This window comes from Rhinoderma darwinii, chromosome 2, assembly GCF_050947455.1.
Source record: "Rhinoderma darwinii isolate aRhiDar2 chromosome 2, aRhiDar2.hap1, whole genome shotgun sequence".
NCBI classification, from domain to species: Eukaryota; Metazoa; Chordata; class Amphibia; order Anura; family Rhinodermatidae; genus Rhinoderma; species Rhinoderma darwinii.
Genome location: NC_134688.1, coordinates 357,918,832 through 357,942,548, shown reverse-complemented (window position 1 = coordinate 357,942,548; position 23,717 = coordinate 357,918,832). Strand labels below are relative to the sequence as shown.

Here is a 23,717-nt window from a genome sequence, read left to right as displayed (position 1 = left end):
TTCCTCCTGTCCGGCCTCCAGCGATGACGTTTCATCCATGTCGCCGCTGCAGCCAATCACAGGCTGTAGTGGCGGTCACGCACGTCAGAAGGCCGGCCTCCAGGGGTGACGTTTCATCCATGTCGCCGCTGCAGCCAATCACAGGCTGTAGTGGCGGTCACGCACGTCAGGATGACGCTTCATCCCACGTGACGGCCTCTGCAGCCAACCACAGGCTGCAGCGGCCTCTGCAGCCAACCACAGGCTGCAGCGGCCTCTGCAGCCAACCACAGGCTGCAGCGGCCTCTGCAGCCAACCACAGGCTGCAGCGGCCTCTGCAGCCAACCACAGGCTGCAGCGGCCTCTGCAGCCAACCACAGGCTGCAGCGGCCTCTGCAGCCAACCACAGGCTGCAGCGGCCTCTGCAGCCAACCACAGGCTGCAGCGGCCTCTGCAGCCAACCACAGGCTGCAGCGGCCTCTGCAGCCAACCACAGGCTGCAGCGGCCGTCACGCACGTCAGGATGACGCTTCATCCCACGTGACCGCCTCTGCAGCCAATCACAGGCTGCCGCGTTAGGAAAGAAGGTCGGACTGGAGGAAGAAATGTTTTTTATTTTATTTTTAATCACCAGCCTCTTTTCTCTATCAGTGATTGATAGGGACAAGTGGCTGCCGATTAGTATAATATTTTTGTAATGTTTTTCTGCCCGCCCGGGTTCGGTCGAACCCGGTGAAGTTCGGATTCGCTGCGAACCGAACTTTTCGCGATGTTCGGACCGAAACCGGGTTCGGATGTCCCGGTTCGCTCATCTCTATTCCACAGAGGTCAGTATTGGACCCTCTTTTTAATAGGTTTATAAATAACCTTGTAGACTGCTTACAGAGTATAATTTCAGTATTTGCAGATGATATTAAACTCTAAAGTAATCAACACAGAGGAAGATAATATAATGCTACAGAGAGAATTGGGGAGGTTTGGGAGGAGAAGTGGCAAATTAAGTTTAATGTGAATAAATGTAAGGTTATGCACTTGGGCCGAGGAAACAATTTTACAATTATGTATTAAATGGTAAAACACTTGGTAAAACTACTACTGAAAAAGATTTGGGGATATTGCTTGACCGTAAATGTACCAGTGCCAGGCAGCTGCTGCCAAAGCAAACAAAATCATGGGTAGCATCAAAAGAGGCATAGATGCTCATGACAAGAACATAGTTGTGCCTTTATACAAATCTCTAGTCAGACCACATATGGAACATTGTGTACAATTTTGGGCACCTGTGTATAGGAAAGACGGGTGCAAAGAAGGGCGCTCAAGGTAAATAACGGAAAGGGTGGATTGCAGTACCAAGAAAGATTATCAAACTTTAGGCTATTCAGCTTATAAAAAAAATAAAAATAGACAGCTTAGGGGCGATCTAATTACAATGGACAAAAATATAACTGTACAGTACACAGATCTTTCTCATCATCTCTTTACACCTGGGCCTGCAACAAGGACATGAGGGCATCCTCTACGTCTAAAGGAGAAAAGGTTTCTCCATCATCACAGACCGGGCATCTTTACTGCAAGAGCAATGAGACTATGGAACTCTCTGCCACAGGATGTCGTGATGTTTGATTCTTTGATCAAGTTCAAAAAGGGCCTTGATGCCTTTCTTGAAAAATATAATATTACAGGTTATGAGTACTGGATTCTGGAAATAGGACATGGATCCAGGGATTTATTCAGATTGCCATATTTGGAGTCAGGGAGGAATTTTTCCCCTAATGAGACGATTGGCATCAACCCCATGGGGCAATTTACACAACTTTGGCCCACAATTACAGGGTTCTGAGGTCAAATAGTAAAACAAATCCCTAAGGCCTCATGCACACGAACGTATTTTTTTCCTTCTGTAAATACTGGCGTAAACATGGGTCCTTGGACACACGTATTCGACCCATATTGCACCAGTATTTCCGGACCCGTGCCTGTAAATACAGGTCCGGTGTCACCAGTATTCCACCCGTATTTACAGGCATGTTTTCGCTGCAAAATTGCACTGCACTAATCGGCAGCCCCTTCTCTCTATCAGTGCAGGATAGAGAGAAGGGACAGCCCTTTCCGCAGTAAAAGAAATTCATACTTACCCGGCCGTTGTCTTGGTGACGCGTCCCTTTCGACATCCAGCCCGACCTCCCTGGATGACGCGGCAGTCCATGTGACCGCTGCAGCCTGTGATTGGCTGCAGCGGTCACATGGGCTGAAACGTCATCCCAGGAGGCCGGACTGGAGGAAGTAGCAGGGAGTTCTGGGTAAGTATGAACGTCTTTTTTTCTTTTTTACACGTTAATCTATATTGTGATCGGTAGCACTGTCCAGGGTGCTGAAAGAGTTACTGCTGATGGTTTAACTCTTTCAGCGCCCTGGACAGTGACTAGCCCCTGACGTCGCATAGCAACACGGACATAATTTTGGGTGCACACACGTAGTCACCCGTAATTACGGGAACCCCATAGAGTTCTATGGGCCTGCCCGTGCCGTAATTACGGCCTAAAAAAGGACATGTTCTATATTTTTTAACGGCCCGGGCACCTTCCCGTAAGCATACGGGGAGGTACCCGTGGCCAATAGAAGTCTATGGGCCCGTAATTACGTTCGTGTGCATGGGGCTTAAGAAGTAACCTACATTTTTTAAAATAAACCCCTAAAGGCATTAATCAAGAGGTGTAATGAAAATTTTAAATCCCACAGGTGTTTTGCTTTTTTTTACCCGAAATGAATGCGCAGCGGATGGTGCAAAGTGAAAATTGCGATTTTAGTGTGCAATATTTCGTGACCAGTTGTGCCACTGAAGACAAATACCTTAAACGGTTAGACAAATTCTCTTGGGTACGGTAATGACATACATGCTGTTTGGGCACACTGTAGGGCTCAAAAGGAGGAAGCGACATTTCGATTTTGAAGCGCAAATTTTACTAATTTGCGACTTTTTGATCACTTTTTATTCCAATTTTTGGGAAGCAAGGTGATTAAAAAAACAACGCAATTCTGGCATTGTTTTTTATTCTTTTTGTTTTAGGTTGTTCACTGTGCTTTATAAATGACATTTACTTACTTCGAGTCGACATGATTATGATGATACCAAATGCATATAGCTTTTTTAGGTTTTACAGCATTTGCACAATAAAAATCCCAAATTTTTTTTAAAAGAAAAAATTATTTTGTGTGTCACATATTGTAAGAGCCATAACTTATTTTTGTGTCGACAAAGCTGCGTAAGGTTTTTTTTTTGAGGGACGGGCTAAAGTTTATATTGGTACCATTTTGGGGTTCAAGCGACATTTTGATCACTTTTTATTCCATTGTTTGTGCGTCAAGGTGACCAAAAAACAGATACTGGCATTGTGTTTCAGGGCCTTCACCAAGCGGGAAAAAAACCAACATGACCGTTATATAGTCCAGTTCATTACGGACGAAGCAATACCAAATATGTATAGTTTTTAAAGTTTTTACTTTTTCCTATAATAAAAAAGACTTCTTATGGGGAAAAAGGCTATTTTATTTATTTTACAACATTTTTAACAACTTCTTTTTTGTCCCACTAGGGGGACTTGAAAGCAAGAATCCCTGATCGCTATTGTAATACACTGCACTACCTACGTAGTGCAATGTATTCGAGCGGTCAGGTATACACTGACAGGAAGCCTATTAACCCCTTCCCGCTCCTTGACGTACTATTACGTCATGGCAGCTGTATCGTTCGCGCTCCATGACGTAATAGTACGTCACGGGAGTAACGGCCGTTTCGGCCGTCCTCCCGACACATACAGGAGCTGTGACGCTGCTGTCTTGTTCAGCAGCTGTCACAGCTCCTACAGCGGGGACCGATCGCTGTGTCCCCGCCGATTAACCCCTTAAAAGCCGCGTTCTATAGAGATCGCGGCTTTTTAGGGGTTAAGCTGCCATCGCCGGCCTGCTACGCGATAGCGGCCGGTGATGGTGACTATGGCAACCGGACACCAAACAATGGCGTCCGGCTATGCCATAGACGGAAGCCTAGTGGGTCCTGACAACGTCAGGACCCACTATGCTTGCTGTCAGTGAGTAGCTGACAGTTCTAATACACTGCACTACGCATGTAGTGCAGTGTATTAGAATAGCGATCAGGGCCTCCTGCCCTCAAGTCCCCTAGTGGGACAAAGTAATAAAGTTAAAAAAAAGTTTAAAAAAGATGTGTAAAAATAAGAAAATAAAAGATTTAAAAGTAATAAAAGTAAAAATCCCCCTTTTTCCCTTATCAGTCCTTTATTATTAATAAAAATATATAAACAAACAAATTAACTATACATAATTGGTATCGCCGCGTCCGTAACGGCCTGAACTACAAAACTATTTCGTTATTTATCCCGCACGATGAACACCGTAAAATAAAATAATAATAAACCGTACCACAATCACAATTCTTTGGTCACCTCACCTCCCAAAAAATGGAATAAAAAGAGATCAAAAAGTCGCATGTACCTAAAAATGGTCCTGATCGAAACTACAGCTCGTTACGCAAAAAATAAGTCCTCGCACGTCTTGATTGATTGAAAAATAAAAACGTTATGGCTCTTAGAATAAGGTAACACAAAAAGTGAATGATTGTTTACAAAACGTATTTTATTGTGCAAACGCCATAAGACATAAAAAAAAACTATAAACATCTGGTATCGCCGTAATCGTATCGCCACGCAGAATAAAGTGAATGTGTCATTTATAGCGCACGGTGCACGCAGTAAAAAAAAAAAAGAATAAAAAAACAATAGTAGAATTGCTGTTTTTTAGTCACCACGCCACCTAAAAATAGAATAAAAACTGATCAAAAAGCCGCATGCACCCCAAGAAAACTACAATGGATTCCTCAAGGGGTCTAGTTTCCAAATTGGGGTCACTTTTGGGGGGTTCCCAATGTTTTGGCACCACAAGACCTCTTCAAACCGGACATGGTGCCTAATAAAAAAGAGGCCTCAAAATCCACTAGGTGCTCCTTCGCTTCGGAGGCCGGTGCTTCAGTCCATTACCGCCCGAGGGCCACATGTGGGATATTTCGCAAAACTGCAGAATCTGGGCAATACGTATTAAGTTGCGTTTCACTGATAAATCCTTTTGTGTTATAAAAAAAATGGTATAAAGAGGATTTTCTGACAAAAAAAAAAATGTCAATTTCACCTCTACTTTGCTCTAAATTTTTGTGAAACACCTAAAGGGTTCATAAACTTTCTAAATGCTGTTGTGAATACTTTGAGGGGTCTAGTTTCTAAAATGGGGTATTTCATAGGGTTTTCTAATATATGGGCCCCTCAAAGCAACTTCAGAACTGAACTGGAACCTAAAAAAATAAATAGAGGCGGCAATACTTCGCTTCTTACATTATACTGATAATGAGCCGTGCCCACCCCGAGATGACCCCAGTTTTGACCGATTGTATAAACGGAGACCCCTATTAGACCGTTCCAGTGCCCGGTTTTCCCCAGCATACACCCCCGAGAAGTGTATTTCTATTGATGAGTCCCGGGTACATTTTAAAGGGAGGGTTCAATTCCACGAGTACCTGCCGGGTAAGAGGGCAAGGTATGGCGTGAAGATGTATAAGCTGCGAGAGTGCATCAGGGTATACCTACAGGTTTAGGATATATGAAGGAAAGGCCACCCCCAAACCAGACTGCATCCTAGACTACAATAGGTACATGGGAGGGATGGACTTGTCAGATCAAATCCTGAAGCCCTACAGCGCTATGCGGTGTGGTATAAGAAGCTGGCCGTGCACATCATACAGATGGCTTTGTACAATGCGTACGTGCTACGTCGATGTGCAGGCCAGACGGGAACTTTCCTGGAATTTCAAGAGGTGATTATCAAGAACCTAATCTTTAGGGACCAAGAAGGGGGGGCACCCAGTAGTTCTGGAAGTGGGGCCACACGCATCGTACCAGGGCGGCGACACTTTCCAGGGGAAGTTCCCCAAACTGGCAAGAAGGGAAAAAGTCAAAAGAGGTGCAAAGTCTGCTATAAGAGGGCGATAAGGGATGACACAATATATCAATGTGACACGTGTCCCGAATAACCAGAGCTCTGTATGAAAGAGTGTTTTAAAATTTATCATACATCCCTTGGTTTATAATTTACCCCAATTTTTCTTACCCTGATGCACTCCGCACAGCTTATCCCCCCTCGTCTTTCCCCTCTGAGCCCTGCTGTGTGCCCAGGCAGCTGATAACAGCCATACCCGGGAGAACCCACATTACAGTTTATGGGGTGTAGGTCTCCAGTCAAAATGCTCACTACACCTCTAGATGAATGCCTTAAGGGTGTAGTTTTTAAAACGGGGTCACTTCTTGCGGGTTTCAACTGTACTGGTACCTCAGGTGCTTCTGCATACATGACTTTGCACTAGAAAATCCCCAGTAGGCCAAATGGTGGTCCTTTCCTTCTGAGCCCTCCCATGGGCCCAAACGGCAGTTTATCACAACAAATGGGGTATTGCGGCTCTCAGAAGAAATTGCGCAACAGAATGGGGTATTTTGTTTCTTGTGAAAATAAGAAATTTTCAGCCAAAACTACATATTATTTGAAAAAAATTATTTTGTTTTCATTCCCAGCCCAATTCAAATTAATTCAGTGAAAAAACTATGGGGTCAAAATAGTCACAACACCCATAAATGAATTCCTTGAGGGGTGTAGTTTCCAAAATGGGGTCATTTGTGATTGGTTTCTATTGATTTGATACCTCTGGGGCTCTGCAAATGCGACATGGCACCCGAAAACCAATCCAGCAAAATCTGGACTCCAAAGAACACACAGCGCTCCTTTCCTTCTGAGCCCTCCCATGGGCCCAAACGGCAGTTTATCACCACAAATGGGGTATTGCCGCACTCAGGACAAATTGGGCAACAAAATGGAGTATTTTATTTCTTGTGAAAATAAAAATTTTTGAGCTAAAATGACATATTATTGGAAAATATATATATTTTTTTTAATTCCCAGCCCAATTCAAATAAGTTCTGTGAAGAAACTATGGGGTCTAAATGGTCACATTACCCATAAATGAATTCCTTGAGGGGTGTAGTTTCCAAAATGGGGTCACTTCTGGTGGGTTTCCATTGCTTTGATACCTCTGGGGCTCTGCAAATGCGACATGGCAGCCGAAAACCAATCCAGCAAAATCTGGACTCCAAAGAACACACAGCGCTCCTTCCCTTCTGAGGCCTCCCATGGGCCCAAACGTCAGTTTATTGCCACAAATGGGGTATTGCTGCACTCAGGAGAAATTGGGCAACAAAATTGAGCATTTTGTTCCCTGTGAAAATAAGAAATTTTGCTAAAAAATTACATCTTATTGGAAAAAATGTCATTTTTTTAATGTCACAGCCCAATTGAAATAGGTGCTGTGAAAAAACTGTGTGCTCAAAATGCTAACAACAACCATAAATGAATTCCTTGAGGGGTTTAGTTTCCAAAATGGGGTCACTTTTGGTGGGTTTCCATTGCTTTGATACCCCTGAGGCTCTGCAAATGCGACATGGCACCCGAAAACCAATCCAGCAAAATCTGGACTCCAACAAACATATAGCGCTCCTTTCCTTCTGAGCCCTCCCATGGGCCCAAACGGCAGTTTATCACCACAAATGGGGTATTGCCACACTAAAGACAAATTGGGCAACCAAATGGGGTATTTTGTTCCCTGTGAAAATAAGAAATTTTGATCACAAATGACATTTTATTGGAAAAAATGACATTTTTTTCATTTCACAGCCCAATTCAAATAGGTGCTGTGAAAAAACTGTGCGGTCAAAATGGTAACAACAACCATAAATGAATTCCTTGAGGGGTGTAGTTTCCAAAATGGGGTCACTATTGGGGGATTCCTACTGTTTTGGCACCTCAACACCTCTTCAAACCTGGCATGCTGCCTAAAATATATTCTAATAAAAAAGAGGACTCAAAATGCACTTGGTGCTTCTTTGCTTCTAGGGCTTGTGTTTTAGTCCACGAGCGCAGTAGGGCCACATGTGGGATATTTCTAAAAACTGCAGAATCTGGACAATACATATTTAGTAGTGTTTCTCTGGTAAAACCTTCTGTGTTACAGAAAAAAAAATGAATAAAATTGAAATTCCGCAAGAAAAATGAAATTTGCAAAGTTCACCTCCACTTTGCTTTAATTCCTGTGAAATGCCTGAAGGGTTAAAAAACTTTCTAAATGCTGTTTTGAATACTTTGAGGGGTCTAGTTTTTAAAATGGGGTGTTTTATCAGGGTTTCTAATACATAGGCCCCTCAAAGCCACTTCAGAGCTGAACAGGTACCTTAAATAAAAGGCATTTAACATTTTCTTAAAAATATGTGAAATTGCTGTTTATGTTCTAAGCCTTGTCCAAGAAAAATAAAAGAATGTTCAAAAAACGATGCCAATCTAAAGTAGACATATGGGAAATGTGAACTAGTAACTATTTTGGGTGGTATAAACGTCTGTTTTACAAGCAGATGCATTTAAATTCTGAAAAATGCAATTTTTTCAACATTTTCTCTAAATTTTGCAATTTTTCACCAATAAACACTGAATATATCGACCAAATTTTACCACGAACATGAAGCCCAATGTGTCACGAGAAAACAATCTCAGAATCGCTTGGGTAGGTTTAAGCATTCCCACGTTATTACCACATAAAGTGAAATATGTCAGATTTGAAAAATGGGCTCTGAGCCTTAAGGCCAAAACTAGGCTGCGTCCTTAAGGGGTTAAGCTTCCGTACTTGACAGACCAGGAGGCTATAGAAACGATCGGCTACCAAACACCTAGATGCAGTGGTCGCTATTGATAGGGGCATCTAAAAGGTTAAAAATCGGCAGGGTCAGAGCTGTAATTTACAGCAGACACCCGCTAGTGATAGAGTCGGATCAGATGCAGAGTCCGCGCTATCACTGACACGTACAGTTACGCGACATTGCGCTGACCCCATGACCGTTATGTGACATGTCGCCAAGGGGTTAATATTTGTAAACTTTGTGTTTAACTTTTGGATTTCTTTTATCTTTAGTCCTATTAGGAGACTAGATTATGTGATCGTTACTTCTGTATTGCAGTGTATTAAGCCTGTCAGTGTAAAGCTGACAGACATCCTATTAGGCCCGGTCTCTGGCTTCCATAGCAAACCGCGATCGCGACGAAGCAGGGGCGATGAGATATATAGCCATTTAGATGCTGCAGCATTGACTGAGACACCTTAGAGGTTAAACGGCTGGGATCAAAGTTATCTCCAAACCCAGTGGTAAGAGCGAGGGGTCAGCTGTATAGGGGCAGGTGGTAGCCATTTTGGTCGGTATGACTGACCTTACCTGTACCTATTATGCACATACCTTTTAATGGGTCCAGAGATATATTCGATAACTGCATAGACACCTTTTTGCTCAGTTATAGACCGGTCATATACTAATAATTGCACTGTGTACTTTACATTCAGGTCTATGAATAAGTAATACTATTGATTGAATCAAGCACTTTATCTTGGTTACTCTGCATAACCCGTATGATACTTTATTGCTGGCACAGTGCACTTCATCAAGGTTGTTCCGAATAGCCTGTATCGATAATCAATCTGCATATTCTAATACGCTTATCCTGCGTACTGGGTGACGTTTGGCATGTTTATGTCCTAGATCATCGATGATACCGCATTTCTTGTATGCAATGTCCTTTTAACCCTTTAATGACCAGCCTAATTCAAACCTTAATGACCAAGCTAGTAAGTTGTATTTTCTAATATCACCATTTTGAGGTACATATAATTTATTGATTAACTTTTATTAACTTTTATTGGGGGGGGGGGGGGAATAGAAAAAAAAACTGATAGTTTGCCACTCTTTTCTGCGTCTTAAATCTAAGCCATTTACCGTGTGGTATAAATAACAATAACTTTATTCAGCAGGTTGTTACGATTGCAACGATAACAAATTTGTATAGATTTTGTATGTTTTACTACTTTTACACAGTAAAAACACTTTTTTTTTCAAAATTATTTGTTTTTGTGTCTGCATATTTGAAGAGACATAACTTTTTTATTGTTCTGCCGATGCGGTTGTATGAGGGCTTTTTTTTTTGCGATACGACTTGTAGTTTTTATTGGTACCATTTTAGTAGATGCGACTTTTTGATCACTTTTATCCCATTTTTTTTAAGTCAGGATTCACAGAAAACAGCAATTTTTCCATTATTTTTTAATTTTATTTTATACGGCGTTCACCGTGCGGGTTAAATAATGTAATAACTTTATAGTTGGGGTCGTTACGGACGTGGCAATATCAAATATGTGTAACTTTATTTTGTTTTTTTTTAATAATAAAGCATTTTGTAAGGGGAAAAAGTGGGTTTTTCATTTTTTTTTTATTAACTGTATTAAACTTTTTTTTAAACTTTTTTACAAGTCCCATTAGGGGACTTTAATATGCGATTATCCGATCACTTTTACAATACACTTTAATACTTTTGCATTGCAGTATATTACTGCCTGTCCGTTTAAAACGGACAGGCATCTGCTAGGTCATGCCTCTGGCATGGCCTAACAGGCATTTACTAAAGACAGACCTGGGGGCCTTTATTAGGCCCACGTCTGCCATCGGAGACACAGACACTCGGCGATCTTACCGCCGGGTGCCGGTGGGATGAGAGGGAGCTCCCTCCCTCTCTCCAAAACAACTCAGATGCGGCGCCCGCTATTGAGCACCGCATCTGAGGGGTTAAACGGGTGAGATCGATTTCACCCGTTCGAGCAGGGGTGCCCCCAGCTAGCGGAGAGCAGGGAGATTTAACGGCTCCCTGCTCTGTTTAATTATTCTGATGCAGCGCCATGAAAAAGGCGTATGCATCAGAATAAAGCCCATTAGTGGCCGCCGTGAAAAGGCATATTGGCGGTCACTAACGGGTTAATTATTGTATGTTTTATTATGCAGTGGACTAAAAGTATTTATTATTTTTTACTGATTTGTGCAGAGTGTGAGCTTTTGTAGGTTATATATTTGGTCACACCTGGTTTGTGGACTAGAGTAATAGGCCAAAGCTCCCGTGCCCGCACCATCACTGACGTACATTTACGTCATAGGGAGTTGTCTGATTTGATAAGTCTTTCTAATTTGCATGTGGGGACCATTACATTGTACACAATGAAATTGTCAATTGCAAAAACATTCCCAATCTTCCTGAGTAGAAGTGGGTCCGAGAGAAGGACACACATACACACATATATATATATATATATATACACACACATACACAAAGTTTCTCAACATGTTCCTTCTATAAGAACACTGTAAAATAGTGTTGAAATGTGGACATATACTTTAACCCTTTCGCTACCAGGACAATTTTCACACATTTGCCAAACACAAACATCACTGGAATTCTAAAATATAAAAATCACATTATGGCCTCATACCCATATATTTTCATAAAGATACCTTGCCCATTGTGAAAATGCCACTTCGCACTTTACAATCATGGGCACTTTCATACAATTTTGTATTAAAAAGAATAACGTTTCGTAAAAAATGCATAAAAATCCATATTTGTTGCTAACAATCTGACCCAAGCAGAGCCTGAGACTCACAACATCAGCTAAAAATAAAAGTTCAAGATGTGGTGCAAAGTTCATACATGCCACGATGCACAGTTCTTTACAAAATCATCAATACTGAAGAGAGCAATAATCTTTGAAGGCTTCGTTCACATCTGCGTCAGGGCTCCGTACATGGGTTCTGTTGGACCTTTCCATTAGGGGAACCCATGAATTGAATACAAACGTAAACCATAAGTTTCCATTCGCATCGCCATTGATTTTAAAGGTGATTGATCTGTTGCAAATGGTTTCCGTTTGTCTCTGTTGTGCAAGGTTCTGTTGTTTTGACGGAATCAATACCATAGTCTACTGCGCTATTGATTCCGTCAAAATAACAGAAACCTTACAGAACGGTGACAAATGGAAACCATTTGCAACGGATGCATTACCATTGAAATCACGGAAAGCTTTGATTTCCATTTGTTTGTTTGGTTTAGTTCATGGGTTCCCCTGACGCAAAGGTCCGACTGAACCCATGATCGGTACCCCGAAGCAGACGTGAACGAAGCCTTATCCTGATGCCAGGAATAATCGGAGTCGTGGAGTCAGTAAATGGTCCAAAACAGTTTCAGGGGGTGATTAGATATGAAGCTGCTCATAATCCCACCCCTGTAGCAGGAAAAGGACCACATATATTCTATAGATCGGTTTCAAGCTTCTTTTGTGGGAAATCCCAATAAATGTAAAGAGTGAAAGGGTGTAAGAAAGGAGGGGGAAAAAAACCTGTGGTCACCCACAGATACTGACACTTTAACGTGTATATACCAGTTTCAGTTATCCCATAATATTGTAGTTTATTTAGCAAATTCTAGATATAGATTACACAACCAAAGCACACGTACCATTTGGTCCACAGGATTCAAACCTTGCACGGTCTTCCCTTTCTTACTGTGTTGAGAATTATCACAATCATACTCTAGTTCAGGTTTGTTCAGGTCTCTACAGAACGTGCAGATCCATTCACCACTAAAGATAAAAGGAAAAAAAATAACGCATTAAACAATCAAGTCAATACTGTGGTCAATAGCATACATAAGTGACCTTTTACACGGCCGCAAACCACGGACCAAACACTGATGGCTTCTGTGTGTGATACATTTTTGGAATAAACAATTAAATAGAATGGGCGAGACTGATCCGCAAAAACGGACAGGAATAGGACCTGCTCTGAGTTTTGCAGATTGGGCACACGGATCCGCAATAAAATAAAAACTGATTTATAAATGGCCCCATAAAAATGAGTGGGTCATTGTGCTATTCGTTAAAAAACGGATAGTACACTGAAGAAAATAACTGATGTGTGCATGAGCCCTAAGAGATTACAAGTATACAGCTACACACATAAGATACAGCTACAACTAGATACACTTGCATGTCAGAAAAACACCATTAACTTTATAACGTGAAAGTGGGTAACATGTGTTTAACCCCTTAAAGGACACGCCACGTACGTACATGTACGTGACAGCCATTAAGGGGAAGTATGGAGTGGGCTCACAGGATGAGCGTGCTCCATACTCAGCGGGTGAAGGCTGTGTAATACAGTCAACCCCTCACTGCAACGGAGGAATCAAAGAGCACTTTGATTCCGCCAGCTTAACACATTAAATGCTGCGGTCAATCGCGGCACTTAAATTGTTAGTATAAGGGGGTGGCCCCATCCAACACGCCATCGCCCCCACACGATGCGATCGGGGTGTGGCGATGGTTGTCAAGCCAGCCTAGGGGCCTAATGAAGGCCCCGAGATCTGCAATCTTTGTACTCCCAGGGCTTCAAAGGAGACTGTCAGTACAGCAACATACTGCAATATATTAGTATTGCCGTATATCATTCAAGCGATCCAACAATCGTTGGTTGAAATCCCCTAGGGGGACTAATGGAAAAAAAGTTAAACGGTTAAACTTTTTTCAATGTTCAAAAAAACAAAAAACACCTTTTCCCATTTTTTTTCTCGAAAAACATGCAACTTGCTCTTTCACCTTAGCGCTTCAAAAATAAATGGAATAAAAAGTGATCAAAAAGTTGCATGTACCCCAAAATGGTATTGGTGAAAACTACAGCTCGCCCCGCAAAAATTTAAGCCATCACATTGCTAAATTGACGGAAAAATAAGAAAGTTGTGGCTCTCAAAATATGGCAACATAAAACATAAAAAAATTAAAAATAAAAAAACACACGAATTTGGTATTGCCATAATCGGATCGACCTATAGAATAAGGTGAACATTTCGTATTTACTGCTTGATGGACAACAAAAACAATGGCGTAATCGCTGTTTTTTGCGCAGTTCACCCCACAAATAAAATGTTTTTCAGCTTCCCAGTACATTATGTGGTATAATAAATGGTGTCATGAAAAACGGCAACTTGTCCCGCAAAAAAGAAGCCCTCATACTTATAGGTCAACAAAAAAAAAATTGAAAAGTTATGGCTTTTGGAAGGCAGGGAGGAAAAAGTGAAAATGAAATAACTCAAATTGGTCGTGTCCTTAAGGGGTTTAGGGATTCCATTTCGTATGAAGAATCCATTTTATATTTTGAAGGATCATCTGTTTGTCTGTAAGGTCTCATGCACACGACCATAGCCATATGCACGGCCGTGATTTTAGGGTCGGCCGGCAGCGGACTGTCAGCCGCAAACCGCGGCCATTAATTTCAATGAGCCCGGACCGCAGATGACGGCCGTAATAAGACATGTCCGTTCTTTCAGCGGTGCGGGCTCCCGGGCCATGCACAGACCGTAAAAACTACGATCGTATGCATGGCCCCATAGAAATGAATGGGGCCGCAATTCTCCCATGGATTTTCAGGGGCATTGCGGCCACAAAAGCACGTTCGTGTGCATGGGGCCTTAGACAAAATATATGAAGGAATTGTCTGAACACACAGGTTTATCATTCCTAGCTTATGTTTACCATTCCTTCTTATGAGAAATGGGTCCGACGTCTCATACGGTCTAGGAACTTATTTACCATTCTTTGTTATGGGAAGTAGACATTCTAACAATAAACCAGAGAAGGATATTTGGGTATTAAAAGCATGTCTGTGTGTCTCTTACTTCTCTCAGATATATCTTATGGATTTGGATCTGGGCAAGTGACTGACAGGTGTCCCTAGACACAACCACCCAAACATTCAGTCGAATATATGTTGGCCAGGATTGCGTCAACAATAATGAGAACAAGGAGTTCATCTCGCATAGAGACTGTTCTGCATTTCTGGGGAAGGGGATTCCTTCATACGATATTTAAAGAGGTTCTGTCACCACATTATAAGTGGCCTATCTTGTACATGATGTGATCGGCGCTGTAATGTAGATTACAGCAGTGTTTTTTATTTAGAAAAACTAACATTTTTGACGGAGTTATGACCTATATTAGCTTTATGCTAAGGAGTTACTCAATGGACAACTGGGCGTGTTTTACTATATGACCAAGTGGGCGTTGTACAGAGGAGTGTATGACGCTGACCAATCAGTGACCAATCAGCGTCACACACTTCTGTCCATTCATTTACTCTGCAGATAGCGATATAGCTATATCGCTATGTGCAGCCTCATACACACACACTAACATTACTGCAGTATCCTGACTTCCAGCCAGGAGGTGATGTGTATTCAGAATCCTGACCACTTCTGCAGTGTCTCTGTGATTTACAGCACTGCACAGCGAGATCTCGCTGTGAATGACAGTTTACAGCGTAATCTCGTGAGACTACGCCTGCTATGCTGTAAATCACAGAGACGCTACAGAAGTGGTCAGGATTCTGAATACACATCACATCCTGGCTGGAGGGAATGTATATTCATTATCAGGACACTGCAATAATGTTAGTGTTTGTGTATGTGGCTGCACATAGCGATATAGCTATATCGCTATCTGCAGAGTAAACCCCTCTGTACAACGCACACTTGGTCAAAAAGTAAAATTCGTCCAGTTGTCCATTGAGAAACTCATTAGCATAAAGCTAATATAGGTCATAACTCCGTCAAAAATGATCATTTTTCTAAATAAAAAAACACTGCTGTAATCTACATTACAGCGCTGATCACATTATGTACAATATAGGCCACTTATAATGTGGTGACAGAGCCTCTTTAAAGTTACTTCTGACAATTGCAATACCAGTTTTCACCACTAAATGTTGCAAACACTTACATATACCCCAATGCAACTGTGCAGGAGTGGTCACCCGCCGCACCGTTTGCAAGGCAAAGCGGAGTACTGCTACCACATTTATGCTATCTATGGCCTGTAACCACTACACTTTATTCTTTATTTAATACAAATTTGCAAATACTATCAAGACAAGTGCATTGTAAAAAAGGAAATCAGCAACTCTGAGTTATTGACAGTACCTTGGAAAACTAAGGAGAGTTGGTACGTGACATGTGAGGTGAAAAACTTTTGGGCACTTTTCACAACATAAGAGGTCGCCTCCATTTTGGCACACAGCACACCAATCTTCATTTGGATCTTCATCTTTATTCGTCCCATCACCGCCACCTCCGCCTCTTGGTGACCGATGCATAGAGCTACGGACAGGGGATTTTCCATTTACAAGGGTACCATGGGAAGACTGTTCACAACTTCTGTTTGTGCTGTTTGGCTCAGTCTTTACATGATTTTCCAAATTTGCCAAGGCTTCTAGATCACTTTCAAGGTGCAGTGTGGTGGTGAGTGGTGGAGTCAGGCTGCTCTCTGGACTGCTTAGCTAGTGAAATCAGAAATTAGTTACAACTATATACATACAATTTAAACAAAAAACATTGGAGAAATATTGAAAGGCATTCTAAAAGGTTTGATTTACGAGCAGTAGTCTAAACACACATCTTGCACATGGTGCCTTCACATAAAAAGAACTAAACACCCAAATAGTCATAATAAGTGGTTAGATTGTGGCAAGTTCTATTAATATTACAATGCATATGTGAGTATAAAATTATTAGTTCAGGCTTTTCTTAATTACTTGTGAGATTTTGGTAATAAAGTACACATTGATTTTACACGGTTTGATACTTTGGTGGTTACAAAGACTCAGTGTATTGCAAAGATGACAAAAAGCAGCCAGTGATTCCCCTGTTCCACAGGTTTGGAGTCCTTGACTATTTAGGAAAACACTATGCTTGGATATGTCAGAGAGATACGCTCCTCTCTTCACAAGTAATCCCATCAGACACTAGCCTTATTTTCTATGTAGAATTATTTGTGGACCGTTTTCTCCCTTTTATTCTGTAATTGAATATGTTTCTATTTAAGTGTAGTCAAACGTTTGACAAACTTCTAACATGTCATAGTGACATGTCAGAAGTTTGGATTGGTGGGGGTCCGAGCAGTGAGACCCCCACCAATCGCTAAAACGAAGCAGCTGAAATCTAGGTACACTTTAATGTATTTTGAATTATACTGTATTTCTGGTTTCCTCCTATAAACAAAAAACCCCCCCAAAAAATAGGCTAAATGGGTTGTCCAGTCATAAGAAATTGACGGCCTATCCTCAGGATAGGCCATCAATATCTGATCGGTGGAGGCAGACTACCGGCAACCCGGTCGATCAGCTGTTTTGAAGGGATCGCGGCGTTATTACAAGCACCGCTTCCCCTTCATTCTTTATCTGCTAGTACTGTGTATCGCCGACACACTTGTAGCTACGGTTCACAGTATTACAGCTTTCTCCCATTTCAAGTGAATGGGAGAAGGCTGTATCACTGTGAACCGCCACTACAAGCTTGTCAGCTATTTACAGTATGAGCAGTGACCGTAATGAGGGGGAAGCAGCACTTGTACAAGCGCCGCGCCCCTTCAAAACAGCTGATCGACGGGGGTGCTAGCAATTGGACCCCCACGATGACCGTATTTTTCAGACTATAAAATACACGTGACTATTAGACGCACTCAGGTTTTAGACAACAGAAAATAGAAAAAACTTCATATTTTACAAAGAAAAAAACAAGTGCTAAAAAAAAATTATTTTGTTTCACCACATTCTGAGAGCCATAACTGAAATGTTTTCATCGATTGAGTGGTGCGAGGGCTTATTTTTTGCGGGATGAGCCAGTTTTTATTGGCACTTTTTTTTGGAACATATGATTTTTTGACCACATTTTAATTTTATTTAGCGTGAGAGACAAAAAAAACAACGATTCTTTTACGGACGCAGCGATACCAATTTTTTTTTATTTTCTACATTGTGCTTGGGGAAAATGGGAAAAGTTATTTTTTTTTACTTTTAATATTTTTGTTATTTTTTTTTACATTTTACACATTTTATTAGTTCCCCTAGGGGACTTGAACAAATGTATTGCAGTATATTGTCATTTTTACATGCTTCTGCTAAGCCCTGCCAGAGGCATGGCTTAGCAGAGGCAGACAGAAGGCAGACCTGGGGGCCTTTCATTTGGCCCCCGGACTGCCATGACAACCATTTGATCGTGTTGCGGGGAGGCTATTGGGCTGTCGTAGGGGGCTGTCCCCTCCTAATGGTTAAAATGTCACGGTCGCTATTGACCGCTGCATTTAACTAGTTAAACGGCCAGTAACAGAGCGATAGCTGTTCCTGGCCATTAGAGTAGCGTGTCAGCTGTAAAACACAGCTGACACCTACAGCCCGCTCCAAACATCACCCCTCTGCTCCAAGACGTGCCAGCACGTCATAGGTCAGGAAGGGGTTAAGGTAGCGGTCAGGGGGGGTCTGGTGCAGCCAGGCCCCTTGACTGCAGACTATAAGAGTCAGGGACCTTTTAGCAAGAATTATTCTTGATTAAAAAGTGCGTCTAAGGCCTCATTTACACGAGCGTGTGCTTTTGCGCGCGCAAAAAACGCAGCGTTTTGCGTGCGCAAAAGGCACTTGACAGCTCCATGTGTCATCCGTGTATGATGCGCGGCTGCGTGATTTTCGCGCAGCCGCCATCATAGAGATGAGGCTAGTCTACGTCAGTAACCTGTTTAAAAAAACCTGTTTAAAAAAAAGAGGTTCGTACTTACCGAGAACTTCCCGGCCGTTGCCTTGGTGACGCGTCCTTGGTGACGCGCCTCTCTTGACATCTGGCCCCACCTCCCTGGATGACGCGGCAGTCCATGTGACCGCTGCAGCCTGTGCTTGGCTTGTGATTGGCTGCAGCTGTCACTTGGACTGAATTGTCATCCCGGGAGGTCAGACTGGAGGAAGAAGCCGGGAGTTTTCGGTAAGTCAGAACTTTTTTTTTTTTTTTTTACACGTTCACGTATATTGGAATCGGAAGTCACTGTCCAGGGTGCTGAACCAGTTTAAACTCTTTCAGCACCCTGCACAGTGACTGTCTCCTGCCGGGTTCGGTCAAAACGAGTTCGGCCGAACCCGGTAAAGTTCGGTTTGCTCATGTCTAAGACACTCCGTTCGGATGTTTGTAAACAGAAAAGCACGTGGTGCTTTTCTGTTTACATTCAGTTTGACAGCTCTTGCGCGAATCACGCAGTTCGCACGGAAGTGCTTCCGTGCGACCTTCGTGGTTTTCACGCACCCATTGACTTCAATGGGTGCGTGATGCGCGAAAAACGCACGATTATAGAACATGTCGTGAGTTTTACACAACGCACTCGCGCTGCGCAAAATTCACGCATCGTCTGCACTGCCCCATAGAGTAATATAGGTGCGTACGACACGCGTGAAAAGCACGCGCGTATATTACGCAAGTGTAAATGAGGCCTTATAGTCCAAAAAATATGGTAGATATTGATGGCCTATCCTGAGGAAAGGCCATCAGTTTCTTATGACTGGACAACCCGTTTAATTGGCTTCCTATGAAATTGGCCCCAGATAGAAACGCAACACAATATTTATTGCCCAGGTTCTGCAGTTTTTAGAAATATACCACATGTGGCCCTAGTGTGCTTATGGACTGAAGCACAGGCCTCAGAAGCAAAGAAGCACCTAGTGAATTTTGAGGCCTCCTTATTTTTGAGAATATATTTTAGACACCATGTCAGCTCAAAGTCAGCAGAAATGGTTTGTAGCGTCCATGTTGCATTTGCAAAACCCGAGGGACCAAAACCGCCAAAACGCCCAAAAAGTGACTCCATTTAGGGAACTACACCCCTTGAGGAATTCATCTAGGGATGTACTGAACATTTTGACTCCACAGGTATTTCATATATTTTATTAGGATTGGGCAGTAAAAATAAAAATCCTTTTTCTTCAAGTAGATGTAAATTTAGCTCAACATTTTCCATTTTCTCAACAAATAAAGGAAAAAAAGAACCCCAACATTTGTAAAGAAACTTCTCTAGAGTACTGAAATACCCCTTGTGTGGTCATAAACTGCTGTTTGGGCACACGGCAGGGCTCAGAAGAGAAAGAGCACCATTTGGCTTTTGGAGTACAGATTTTGCTGGATTGGTTTCTTGACACCATGTCGCTTTTGCAAAGTCCCTAAGGTACCAGTACAGTGGAAACTCCCTAAAAGTGACTCCATTCAGGAAACTACACCACGTGAAGAATTAATCTAGGAGTATAGTGAGCATTCTGACCCCCACAGGTGTTTCATAAACTTTATTAGAATTGGGCAAATAAAACAAAAAACCTTTTCTTCAATAAGACATATCTTTAGCTAAAAAAAAATCATTTTCTCAACAAATAAAAGGGAAAAAAAGAACCCAAACATTTGTAAAGCAATTTCTCCCGAGTACGGCAATACCCCATTTGTGGTCATAAACTGTTTGGGCACATAGTAGGGCTCAGAAGGCAAGGAGTGCCATTTGGCTTTTGGAGTGCAGATTTTGCTAGACTGGTTTCTGGGTGCTATTTCGCATTTGAAAAGCCCCTGTGGCACCAAAACAGTGGAAATCCCCCAGTAGTGACCCCATTTTGGAAACTACACCCCTCAAGGTATTCACCGAGGGGTGTAGTGAGCATGTTAACCCCACAGGTGTTTTGCAGAAATTAGTGTGCGCTCGACATTGCAGAGTGAAAATTGGATTTTTTTGCATAGATATGCCAATATGTGGTGCCCAGTTTGTGCTACCATAACAACACAGCTCTCTAATTATTATGCTGTGTTTCCCGGTTTTAGAAACACCCTACATGTGGCTCTTATCTTTTGCCTGGAGTTTCGACCAGGCTCAGGAGTGAAAGAGTACCATGCGAAGTGAAGGCCTAAATTTGGCAATTTACCAAGTATTGGTTCACAATTGCAGAGCTCTGATGTGAAATTATAAAAGGAATCCCCTGAGAAGTGAAGCCATTTTGGAAACTACACCCCTCAAGGCATTTATTAAGGGTTGTAGTGAGCATTTTCACCTCACAGGTCTATTCCATAAATGATTGCGCTCCGGATGGTGCAAAGTAAAAATTAAAATTTTTCCCTAGATATGCCATTTCAGTGGCAGCTTGAGACACACACCCCAAAAAATGTTAAGAGTTCTCCCGGGTATGGCAATGCCATATATGTGTAAGTAAACTGCTGTTTGGGCACACTGTAGGGCTCAGACAGGAGGGAGCACAATTTGGCTTTTGAAGAGTGGATTTGCTTGGTAGTAGTTTTGTTTGGAGTTTTACTGGTATTTTAGTTTATAATGTGGGGGCATTTGTAAGCTGGGCATAGTACATCAGGGGCATACTGGTATAATAATTGGGTAAAATAATCCATAGAGGTGTGTAACGCGGTGAAGCAATCCTTTCTGCACAGGCCGGTATCGTACTGATAAATGTCCTTTCTTATCCCCCTTTTGGATTTTGCTTGGTAGTAGTTTTCTTTTAATATTGCTCGTGTTTTCAATTATAATGTGGGGGAAAAATGTAAGCTCGGCAGAGTACATCAGGGGCATACTAAGGTGGTATAATGGGATAAAAAAAACAATAAAAGAATCCATAAATGTGTGTTACGCTGTGAAGCAATCCTTTATGCACAGGCCAGTGTCGCACTGAAACTGTGTCATTTCTTATCCCCACTTTGGTTCACACTCCGCACCTTTGCAGTTTGGAGAATTTTGCTGGGAAGTGTTGTCCTGGTATAATACGGGCACCCTCGCTTCAGGAAAATATGTTTGGGCCCTACCCTTCCTGGTTCCCTAATTTTAGGGAATCGATAAATCGCCTTTTGAAACAGAAGAAATGTTCCCCTCGGGCCGGCACAACTGCATATTATTCTTTCCTGACTTATTGGAGCCTTAACTAAATGTATTTTTTCATAGACGTAGTGGTATGAGGGCTGTTTTTTTGCCGGACGAGCAGTAGTTATTATTGGTAAAATTTTGGGGTACATGAGACTTATTGATCATTTTTTATCCTATTTTTTGGGAGGCAAGGTGACCAAAAACCAGCAATTCTGGCATCGTTTTTACGCCGCTCACCGTATGTTATAAATTACATGTTAGCTTTTTTCTGTATGATTCCGGTGATAGCTAATTTATAGCGCTTTATGTTTTACAACTTTTTGCACAATAAAATTATTTTTGTAAAAAGAATGTATTTTTTTTCTGTCGCCATGTTGTAAGAACCATAACTTTTTAATTTTATTGTTGACGGAGCTGTATGAGGGCTCGTTTTTTGCGAGACATGCTATCGTTTCTATACATACCATTTTTGGATACATGCATGGCATTGTTTTTTACGGTTTGTTTTTACGCCGTTCACCGCGTGGAATAAATAACAATATTTTTATAGTTCAGGCCATTAAGGATGCGGCGATACCAAATATGTATGCTTTAATAATTTTTTTCAATAAGCAAGGACTTGCTAAGGGAAAAAGGGCAATTGTGTTTTATTTTATTACTTGAAACTTTTATTATTTTTTTCACACTTTTCTTTAGTCCCAACTAGGGGACTTGAAGGTCCAGCTGTCAGAATCTTTTTCTAATACATTGCACTACCAATGTAGTGCAATGTATTAGATCTGTCGGTTATTCACGGACAGCAAGCCGGTTAGGCTTCGCCTCCAGGCGGGGCCTAATCGGCTTCCGTAATGGCAGAGGCGGCCATTGTTAGGCCTGCTGTTGCCATAGCTGCAGTCTGCTATAGCATGGCAGGGCTGCTGATCTGCTGCCAACCACAAAGATGCAGCGATCGATGCATCTAAGGGGTTAATGGCAGGAATCGGATCTAGCTCCGGTTCCTAGCGTTAAAGGTGGAGGTCATTTATAACGTACAGCTGACATCCACCGTTGACCCTGGTCGGCGCCATCTTGCCGGCAGCTACGAAAGCCTTTTAGGCCCCGCCTCCAGTCGGGGCCTGAAAGTCTTCCAAACTAGGCATATCGGGAGGCCAGTGTTAGGGTGCCGATGAGCTGCTTTTGACCTCTGCATTTAAGGTGTTAATGGCGGGGACCGGAAAAAACTTCAGTCCTCGCCATTACCCCAGGGTGTCAGCTATAACATGCAGCCGACACCAGGGTATGGTGGCACAGACTCAGCTTCTGAGCCGGTTTCCACCATTTGTCGTATGAACACGGCAAAATGCGGGAAGCACTAGCTTTCCATGACGTATCCATACGACAAGTGTCGGGAAGGGGTTAAAAATAAATGAATAAATATGGGGACAAGATATGTGCTCATTATACTCATTTAACTGCACTTAAAGGGGTTTTCCACTTTGGCAACTAGATAGGTCATCAGTATGTGATCGGTGGGTATCCAACACCCGGTCCCCGCACCAATCCGCCATTCTGGCTGCCTCCGGCCACTGGATGACGCTGCCAGAAGCAAATGGCTCCGGTCAAAGAATAGCAGCAGAGCTGCAGCTCTGCTCCTATTCAAGTAAATAGGAGCAGAGCTGCAGTTCTGCCGAACGGCCGCTATGCAGTGGTCGGAGCCATCTGCTTCCGGCTCAAACTACTGCACCCCGTTCCAAACATTCGGTGCACTGAGGCAGGTGGAGTTGCACATCAATGTGTGGTCCGGATGTCAGACACACCCCCATCATATACCGATGACCTATTAGGTGGATATCAGTTATCAGAAAGTGGACAGTCCCTTTAAGTGTTAACAGCCAAGTAAGAAAATATTTTTAGGATTATATACTCAATATGACTGAAAGGGTAAGAATAGGACGATAAAGAATTCAGAAAGTACAGTAACTGTATATTAAAAGAAAAATTGGATTGTAGAACAACTTTTTGTGATTTTTCGAAA

General features: G+C 42.3%; 1 protein-coding gene across 4 annotated transcripts in view; it reads right to left on the bottom strand.

Annotated features, from left to right (window-relative positions):
* Positions 1–23,717, bottom strand: part of TRIM33 (tripartite motif containing 33) — a 116,838-nt gene that overhangs the window by 13,483 nt on the left and 79,638 nt on the right. For all 4 annotated transcript variants that reach the window (XM_075853819.1, XM_075853821.1, XM_075853820.1 and 1 more), the window contains exons 15-16: positions 15,973–16,328; positions 12,460–12,583 (exon numbers count right to left, since the gene is read on the bottom strand). In XM_075853819.1, the coding sequence (XP_075709934.1) occupies positions 12,460–12,583; positions 15,973–16,328 (480 nt within the window). The remainder of the gene's footprint in view (positions 1–12,459; positions 12,584–15,972; positions 16,329–23,717) is intronic.